The sequence below is a fragment of the Anneissia japonica genome, unplaced genomic scaffold, assembly GCF_011630105.1.
Source record: "Anneissia japonica isolate Jap-2015-1 unplaced genomic scaffold, ASM1163010v1 scaffold7731_len1735946_cov199, whole genome shotgun sequence".
In the NCBI taxonomy this organism is placed as follows: Eukaryota; Metazoa; Echinodermata; class Crinoidea; order Comatulida; family Comatulidae; genus Anneissia; species Anneissia japonica.
The window spans coordinates 37,970-48,503 of record NW_022758997.1 but is presented as its reverse complement, the minus strand read 5'-3'; the positions used below and the strand labels follow the sequence as shown (position 1 = coordinate 48,503).

Here is a 10,534-nt window from a genome sequence, read left to right as displayed (position 1 = left end):
AAATGGCACCACGGAAGAATGGTCAGACACATCAAGGACTTTTGCTAAATAAGCGACACTTGGCCCACGCCAAGTGTTCAGCAAATGGCCAACGAAAATAGGCATTGGTTTTTTTCGTTATATATTTATATTTTTTATATAATATATAATATTTTATATAATATATAATTTTTTAATATATTATATAATTTTTTACATAATATATAATTTTTTATATAATATATATTTTATATAATAAATATTTTTTATATTATATAAAATATTATATATTATATACAATATTATTTATTATATAAAAAATTATATATTATATAAAAATTATATATTATAATAAAAAATTATATATTATATAAAATATATAATATATAAGATATTACATATTATATAAAAAATTATATATTATATAAAATATTATATATATATATATATATCGTAAAAAACCATGTCATTTTTTGCTAAACAATAAGTGAACAGATGGCGCCTCATAATCACAGCCTGATTTTAAATACTGTAAATTTTGACTCAGAATACACTTTTATTTTTTAAGTTTCCCAACTAGTTAAATCTCTTTAACCGACTTACTACATCACAGATTTGGTTAACACAACCAACGAGGGCAGATCTTATGATGCTGTGGACTTTTGACTTTCGGCTTCAAGTGGCACTCTACTGCATCGATAGGATTAATTATAGAATTAAAATGAAGACACAACTACAAAGCAATCTCAAAGACGACAAGTCAAACCTTTTATTATGTGAAATTAAATATACTGGCAAACCCAGTAAGGGTTGAAAAAAACACTACTCCGCTACGCTTGACAATACTGCATAGCATTAGCCACCCCACTATTTTAATTTCTTATGTACATTCAGTTATTTAATTAACATATACTGTTCTACCACCACCAACAATATATAGAAAAGTACGAGAAAAATCAAAAGCCTTCTTAGATTTTGTCCTTTATGAAGGATAATTTTTTTCTGAAAAAGAAAACTGTTGTATGCCTATATATGGTCATCATGTGATGTCACTGTGATGCCATCATGACCATATTTAGGAATGTTTACATGTTTTTGTCAAATAAAAATTTGATACTGTAGACCAGATGCCTTTCATAAAAAGTTTGTAACGAATGCCTTATAAAGATCTGTTCAGATTATAAAATTTTCTTCGTCAAAAACTGTTGATTGCCCATATATAGTCATGATATGATGTGATGTCATTATGACCTATTTAGGCAAGCTTTGTCAAATGGAATTTGATAGTCAAGAGAGAGCTTAACATGCTTAGAATAGATGAATAGAAGAAATTTTGTACTCTCTTTCCCTGAAAGTCAACATGTTAGCACTGTGCAATAAAAATGGTAAAGAAATTTACCAGTAAGGTCCAAGTATATTGCTATACAATGGTAATAAACTATGCATATTTAACTGGTCAATTCAAGCCAGCTTTACCAAATAGACAGATGGTTTATGTTGTCTCTCTTGTGAAAACATTGCTAAAAATAAAAGATTAACAGTTACTTCAAGGTAAGAAAAGGGTTGTGTTTTAAGCGTATTTTATGTAGCTTCCTTCTGCGAAGACTGATCAAATAGTGGTCTTGTACTCAAAAGCGATGGTTTCTATTTTCATCAGTCTTGCTAAGAGTTTAATTTGTATAAACTCCCACAGCAACCTACCCTTATAGTATATTGCCTATCTTGATATAAGTAAAATATGCCATGGTGGAAAAAACCAATGCATAACGGCGGTTGGTCATTAACTTTGGATGCCAGCAGAGAAAACCAAAGACATTTAAACGTTCTGAGCAGCTAAATGCAGAGTATCTGCCGCGCACACACTGGAAGGAAAAATACAATCCAGTTGCAAAAATATACAGCCTACATCCTGCTACAATCCTACTAAAAAATACAAGTCAGTATCAAAATACTACTGTCCTTCGAACAGTAGAAACTGGTTTATGCAAGTTGGTCAATGTTTATCACTGCATTGATTATAAAGGTTGGCGATTTTCCTCATCGCTGTTCCAGTTTTGGTTTCGGTGGTCTAAACTGTCCTTTATTACTACTCTTCTTCTTCTTCTTTTTGTCGTTAAAATTCCTCCAGTTATCCACTCGTTTTGTACGTCCGTCCTGTGGAATTAAGGTACTATCCATTAGGATCAGCAATAACCTGCACAGACAATTTCACAACCCTATAACCCAAGTGGTTACACAAAAACAAAATCAAATTTTCTTCAACAAAACAGCTGTATGCCAATATAATCATGATGTGCCTATATATGACCATGATGTGATGTCATCATGACCATGTGATGTGATGTCATCATGACCATGTGATGTGATGTCATCATGACCATATTTAGGAATGTCACATGTTTTTGTCAAACAAAATTTGATATTTTGGATTGGACACTATAGTTAAAGGCATTATGACTGAAATCCTAACATCCACCATCAATAATCTTTGTAATGAATATACATGATGTTATAGGATTCAGGCGAGTTGAGTGGCCCAGCGGTAAGACAGTCACAGGCACTGCTAACCACAGCCTTAACATTGGTGCTGGTTTCAGCCCCTCCTCTCCCAGGGTTAGGTTGGTAGAACCAAGTCTTCTCGAATAAGGACTTAAAATGGAGGTCCAGTGTAGTACACATCTGTCTCGTGTGCACTTTAAAGAACACATTGCATCTTTCGGAAGAGTAGGGGGTTAAGGCCTGTTTATACTTCAACGATAACGATAAAAATGGGATTGTTCATGTAGAAAATAAAATAAGAGAATATTTTACACTAGGATGATTTGATAACGATTTACCGTGTATAAGATAACAAAATATTTAACAAATCAAATCAGATGACGTCATAATCATGGAAAAACGATAAAATCGTTGCTAATACTACGATTTTAATGTTTTTCAATGGTTATGACATCATCTGATTTGATTTGTCAAAATATGTTTTATCGTATAACTAATAAATCGTTATTGAATCGTTCTAGTGTAAAAACTTCTCTTATTTTCTATATGAACAATTGCTTTTTATAAACAGGCCTTTACCCAGATGCTTTGGTTCATTTCATCCTCTGTCATTGTGAAATGATGAACATGTAGCTACTAAAAGCACCTCTTTACATGCTGCTAGGTAGTCACAGTCCACGCTCATACGCAATTCAGCATAATGAAGCTGCGAGTTATGGGTTATTCTCCTACCTTTACCTTAATACATTGACTTATATTTGCCCATTTTGGGTTTTACTTACCTCCCACTCTTTCTGCCATTCCTTCTGTTTTTTAGTTTTATCTTCGTTTGCTATTTCCTCCTCTCGTTCACGCTTCCTGATCTGTTGTTCCCTATCTTCCAACTCCTTTCGCCGCCTTTCATAATCAGCAAAGAGTTTTACCGTTGTTTTGTAGAGAGTTGCTTTTAGCTAAAAAGTACAAATATTACAGATATGTTAATTTCTGTTCTCTATTGATTGAAAATTGATGGAAAATATTTATCCAACCCTCAACCACAAGGAGGACTATGAAAGAGGCAACATGGAGGGCAATGCTATTCTAAAGGCATGCATCAGCCATTTATTATATTCAGAATGTTTTTTGCCAGGCAAAAGAGGCTGAAAATGCCAAGAAATTAATCTTAAATTCACAGATCTTGGAAAAAGGGTTGTGCGGAAATATGCAAGAGGCTAAGAGACCAACAGACATATTTTTTTTAGAGGTGTCCTCACTTAATACATAATTGGCAATAGTTGACTTATCCACAAGTAGAGTGAAGCGGAATAGCTTAGTGGTTAAAATGCTTGCCTTCTAATCCTAGGGTCCAGGGTTCAATCCCTGTAACAGCAGGACTTTATCTCACAACTAAAAACAACTCCACTCCCTAAGCCTCATAAAGAAACTCATCAAAGCATCACATTATTTCATGATGATGATGTCACTGATCACATGACTGACTACTTACCCTTTCTGGGTCATCTTCCTCTATACTTGTTGGTTTTCCTTCCTTTTTTAATTTTTTCCTCTTTTCTTCAATCTGAATAAATATAAATAGCAACAAACTCTATTACTTTACACTGATATAAAAAATGGGGTCCTCCTTGTGAGGAATTAGACAGTAAACCAGGAAGATCATACTCTACTCATTTCCGAAGAGTTCACTATGATCTATAAACATGGAAATGGACCACACTGTATTCCCATGTTAGTGAGTTTCATCAGCATTATTAGGAAGGTTTCACATGAGAACTTATACAGTTAGTGTTGATGTATATGTCTTCATTTATGATGTCACTAACCGGGTGGATAGCAACTGACATGAAAAATGAGTAGGAAAATTGTGGATTTCTAGTACGATCATCATTTTTTTGTTTTCACATTTTACAGTAAGTTTCAAAAATAATTGTAGTTATGTGCTATTTTAGCGACTTTTCACGACAGCAAGTTACAATAGAATGCGTTTCATTTTGGGGTATTAAAAAATGTTAGTGCTTGGGTGTCAGGATTTTCCTGTACGCTTAGGCCTAGCCTGGCTAGGGGCCTCCCTAAGCCTAGCTTATAACTACGGTATAGCAAGGCATTTTTGGGTCACAAAATAACCAACTCTTCTGGGCAACACGGGAAGGAGTATTATTCTGCTACCATTTCCAATTTCCAAAACCTTACATACCAAAACTTTAAGCTATGCCAGAATCTGTTTTTGAGAAACATGATGAGAGAATAAATTGGAATAGCCTAGGCTAGGTCTAAGGCCCGACCCTTAAATTTTTCTATCATTGCGAAAAGCACAGCATGGCTACTAACTGTTACAGATAGCTAAAAGTATCCAAACATGTATTCCTTGCGTGCGAAACCTCTCTATTTAGAATAGCAGCTGTCCGAGTCTGAGGGGGTGTATCCTCATACTGAGGTTTGGGTGCTGGATTGGCTTGAAAATTTCATCTTTTTTTTCACTTTCATTTCCAAACATCACTATACTTGTTTCTACAGGGCATAGAGACTTTTTGTATTTTGCGCTCTATAAATTAAAAAACCATGAACCATTAACCATATTGCACAAGAACTCCATGGCACTTTACACATATCATCCAAAAGACATATTCTATTGTAAACTTGCAATTCAGTCAGACACCTACAGAAAACATCCCCAGCTCCTTGGGGAGAACAGTTCGGTAAGCAGCTTTGAGCTTAGAATTGGAGTGAAGTTAAGTCGTTAAGATGCTTGCTCCCTGGGTCCTGGATTCCATTCCTGTGATAGCAGGACTAAAAACAACTCCAGTCCCTAAGCCTCTAAAAGAGACACTGATTAAAGCATCAGTTATTTCATCTATTTCAAAGAGGCCCAATTGAATTATCAGCCAACCTTTTAGGATACGCTGGAAGGGTCACCCTCTATGGTTTAAAAAAAAATTTAAAAATTGCACCCTCAATCTTAACTTACTTCAAATTCTGTTTTTTCTTTGGCTTCTTGTATGGTATTTAAAACACGTTTCCGATGATTCTCATCCTCGATAGTCTTCATTGCCTTGTTTATAACTAAAAACAGATAAAATTTGTTATGCATTTTACGTATCTAAAAATGCCGAAGTAGCCCAGCTTTCCCATTGAGTATGAGGCTGAAAAAACACACTCAATTGGTTAAAAATCACCTTATTTTGTAACCAAGCTCCCCTTCACCTAATCAATAAGCCCCCACACTCTACCTTTCGTGCCCCCATCATCTCCCTCCTCCATTTTAGATATGCTACTCTATATACACGAGTAATTATCTCCTAACCAATTGGCATGAACCTGAAAGGGTGGACCCAGAATTTTGAAACAGGGGAGGGGGAGGGCGCTAAATTAAGGAGCTTATTAAGTGTCTTGCACACTGTGATGTCATTAAAAAAAGAAAATCCATAAACTAATGCAGTGGCGGATGCAGGAAATGCAGACAACATTGAGGGACTTTCACAGATGGATGATCAAAGCCACCTCAACCCCTTGGTTGGGTCTGAGGGAAGAAAATTTATTATTATATCACCTCTAAATGGCACTCTCTCAGATCTAAATTTGATTACAATTTTCCTTTTTTCTTAATTTGTTTTATAATTTTGAGAAATTTATGGTAGGGCGGGGCCTCTACACCCCCCCCCCCTCTCCTGTATCTGTCACTGTATTGTGAGCATTCTATAGTTTACTCATGGTTTTAATGAGACTTTATCAGACGTATAAAAAGAAAAAAACAAAACCTCACTTTCAAAAGCACTTAATGCACGATCTTTGTTGTCCGGATTCTTGTCTGGGTGAATTAATATTGATAACTGAAAATATTAACACAAGTCATTACAGTATTATATTACACAATTGAATACACAGCTTCTGCCTTATTAGATTCATAACAAAACACAAGGCTACAAAATGGTAAAAAATTCAATAGAATATGGGTGTTATTGGTGAAGACAAGCTAAACCAGTCACTCCTTGCAAATTATGTTTCAGAGATAAATAAAACATGTTGGTATGTCAACATTTTTTAAATCTCTCTGCTATTTATCCCATTTTTGACATTAAAATTTTTAAAAAATTTAAACGATTTAGTGATGGTCATAATTTTCAAGACTGACTTCTCAAATATTGTTCTTTATTTAAACAGCTGTATGATTAAACTCACTTTATAACAAAATGTCAGATTTAAATGATTGTTATAAATTTAATTTTACTGTTTAACCCTTTATTTACAATTAAAAATCATTTTTTTGTTTGTTTTTTGTGAGGGGTGACTGGTTTGACTTCTCTTTGCCACATATAACAAGGTTGGTTTGTGGTAGTATGCTCCTTAATTTATTCACAAATACATAACTCAACAATTTACATGCTGTTTTTCATCATGGCCATAATAAAAGAAAAAATTATTATACAGTATAACTAAGTATATGAAATTTACATTACATATTTCAAATAATTTAAGCATTTTCAAAAAACTTATTTCATATTCCTCAGTGTAAGTTAATATTTATAAATGTACTTTTTTATGTTTTCTTTGTTTGTTTTTTTTTGTAGTGTAAAATAATGTAATCCTGTTCATATGTACATTTGAGTTGATGTGGTATGAACTACTTCTGTGGTATGAAATACTTCTCTTTTTATAATTAGTTCTTGGTTTATGAACATATAGATTATATGAAAATCATATTATTAAAGAGAAAAAATTATTTTGATATGATGGGCCATATTTAATATTTTGTATACTAAAATGGTGCAGTCAATAACTTGCTAATAAACAGTTTATTTGAACGTGGACTCCAGTTTATGGATGGATGAATGGACTTATTTGGTGTAAACCCACCAAGGATTACCCACTAAAGTCTGAAGAAGACTTATTTCCAGTGGGGTTACTTCCAGTGGGGTTCTTTTGGCGGTGATTGGGAAGTATACCGGAAGACAATTCAGTACTCATTTTCTGAACAGTTCACTGCACTTTTAAAGGGCACACAGGCCATAATGCACACAGGACCAACAGCTTAAACGTCTCATCCGATGACGATACGTTATCGTAACTTGCATTTCAGCCCAAACCCAAACCCAAGATGAGCAACGATAGGAATAGTTCAGCACACACACAGTGGCTACCAGTGGCTACCACCAGTTTAGCCCACTGAGCTAGCTAAGCTGCAGCTCTCATTGTTTAAATTACTGTAGACAATAAATTGTTACTAGGTGCCACAGGCTTCCCAACAAACAATATGGGCAGTTCTATTCTGTATTGTTTGTAGTTGCTTGGCAACATTTCCAAAACCATGAAATGTAAAAAATAAATTGAATATTAATCAGTTAAAATTCTAAAAATAGTGGCTGTTTCAATACCAGTATGCAAAGTTTCCATTCATTCCCACATATTTTTATTTCTTTCATTGGCATCTACCAGAAAGAAAGCAATGTGCCGAGTGCAAGATGGAATGATTTATAAACAAAGTCCCTTTAAGAAAAAATTTAAATTATTCTTTTGTTTAAAAAAATTATTTACCGGTAGCTTAAGATATAGAAAACCCATTCAGACGTGTCTTAAGCCTGTTTGCCACGAATTAAATTCATTTGCACGAATCAAAAGAGTCAGTTCATGCGCAATCCACATTTATATCACAATTTTTTGCTTCAGCGAAATTGGTAGTTTGAACTGTTTCTACTTTTTGCAAAGCGAAAAAAATGCGCAACTAATCAGAGCTGAGGAAGCGAACCGTTGTTTTTGATTCACAGGAATAAAGTGCAAAACAGGCTTTAACGGCTGCTGAGGGGAGAGTGCTATGGTCACCCAGCATGAAGACAATCAGCTAAACAAAAGGTGGAATTAGCTTCGGAGTCGACAGCCAACCATTTAGTTTAAGGAACAGGAAATAGCAGAAAAACAATGGTATCTATGCTGGTACAGAAAAAGCCAACAACAAAACATAAACAACTCACTTTTCTGTATTGTTTCTTGATAATCTCAACCTTCATATCTGGTTCAACTTGAAGAACCTGAAATTATGAATAAAATTAACTTATTGTTCAATTTAAAATGTTTATATACTTTTTCTAAATTCACTGTCATTTAACATTGTAATTTTTAATTTTGCTGAGGTTTTTTTAGGACATTTCTGAAAATCAAAATACACGCTGTTGTTGTTACAGACTTGTGTAGTAAAGAAACAAAAGTGCTTGACAACCAATACGAGCTTGTTTAGACGCGCTTCCCTGATTTTACAAACTAACACAATCTATCATTATTGTGTTAGTTTGTGATTTGAGCATCAAAATGTACAGGTCTTTACCTCAAATGGATTTAGGTTAAAATATGTACTTCCTGGACGTAATAAGCGGTCAATCTGTTGTTTACTGGTTAAAACAGAATCTTTCTTCTCTATTTCCTTTACCTGAATAAGAAATATAGTATAAACAATGAAATAAAGTTATGAATAATAAATATCTACATTATTTTTCTGCACATATATATACCTGCCAAACTTGTTGGCATCTCTATGTTTATTTTTATTGTACAGTAGTTGTGGAACTGCTACTGATTACAGTTAAAACCCTATCAATAGTGTAAATGAAAATTCTAGACAAAAGCAAGTGTTTCTTAAATGACTAAAATCAGATAAGCAGTTGTGAAATTACAGCGTTTTGAATTAGGCCCAAATCGTTGGATGCTGGAAGCAACGAAAAAATGATCAATTTATCATACTGTATTTGACAAGTCATATTTCTTTTTCCATAAATTTTACTTTCAAAACATGTACAGAAATTAACAATATGCCCTTTAGTAATACAAACAAAACAATAACAGTTAATTAATTATAAGTTACTAAAATTATTGGAAAGTGCAAAAATAATGCACCTAAAACACAAGATAGCCGCCATGGACCAGTTCCAAAATATCATATAACACAATTAAATAATGATAAAAATGTTTTGAATCAATTTTTTTTATATCTGGGTGCAATGAAATTCCAAATTTCATTAAAAAAAAATATGTATAAAAAAATTTTGTACAATATTAATTTTTTTTAATAAAATAGAAAAATTTGGAAAGGAGACATACAAAAATGGAAATAAAAGCAGTCAAGGGTTTCGCAGTGCACACTTTCCAGCAAACACCAGAAAAATTATTGATTGTTTTTACTTTAATGTTTTAAGTGTTTATATATTATTTTGTTATTATATTTATTTCAATTTATCGTATTTGCTTTTTCTTACTTTGGCCAGTGGCCCCTGCTGCACCAGTCGGGACTCAACCTTTATGGATGCGACACAACATCTGCTGGCATAGCGCCAACTCCATCGAGCCACACGTTCAAACAGTGCGTAAAAACTGCCAAACGATATCGAGCCACGACCGGTGCAATTTTTAAATTATTTTATTAATTTTTATTATAAATTGAATCTAAAATCTATTACTAGGGACCATCCGAAATCTGCAGCCCACAGATTCTGTGGTCAATTGCTACGGTAATCATCAGAACATAGCTTTTTGAGCAGAAAGTAATAGGCAGTCCTCAGGCCTTAGTTAGGCTATCCTAAGCCTAATATGCCTAGGCCTAGTTTAGTCTAGCAGGCTAAACCTAATGATCGCGGGCCTAACTAACTAGCCTGGTCCTAGGCCTACAGTAGTCCTATTATCTTTAGGCCTAGCCAGCGTCCTAACTAGCTAGCCTGGTTCTTCCATCATCGGCTGGTTGGAATAGGCTCAAGCAATCCTAGGCCTCGTCATTATACAAATAAAGCAAGGTCAAAACACCACCGCCGCCGAACCGAGAAGGGCAGCAACAGTTCGCTAGTGTCCGAGTGTTTATATATATACCCTAGGCTAAGCTAGGCCTACTTGTTGACAATCCTTCCATTAAGTATTACTCACAATAGAAAGGGTATTAAACAAAATATATATTCTTTACCTCGGTCATAAAAGAACTAAAAACACTCTCTGCACCCGTGGGTTGCCCGCTTGTTGCTTTGGAGGAGGCCGCCATTTTGCTGAACTTTTACCAACCTTTTGCGGTTTTTTTTCCGCAAGTTCGTCG

General features: G+C 34.2%; 1 protein-coding gene across 1 annotated transcript; it reads right to left on the bottom strand.

The window, feature by feature from the left end:
* Nucleotides 1-723: 723 nt before the first annotated feature.
* Nucleotides 724-10,534, bottom strand: LOC117125523 (dnaJ homolog subfamily C member 8-like). Its single transcript, XM_033272035.1, has 8 exons — nt 10,409-10,534; nt 8,789-8,890; nt 8,439-8,495; nt 6,236-6,302; nt 5,441-5,535; nt 3,965-4,036; nt 3,261-3,428; nt 724-2,133 (listed from the first exon to the last, which is right to left on the bottom strand). Exons 1-8 carry the CDS (start codon nt 10,481-10,483, stop codon nt 2,017-2,019), a joined length of 753 nt encoding a protein of 250 aa, XP_033127926.1. The 5' UTR covers nt 10,484-10,534; the 3' UTR covers nt 724-2,016.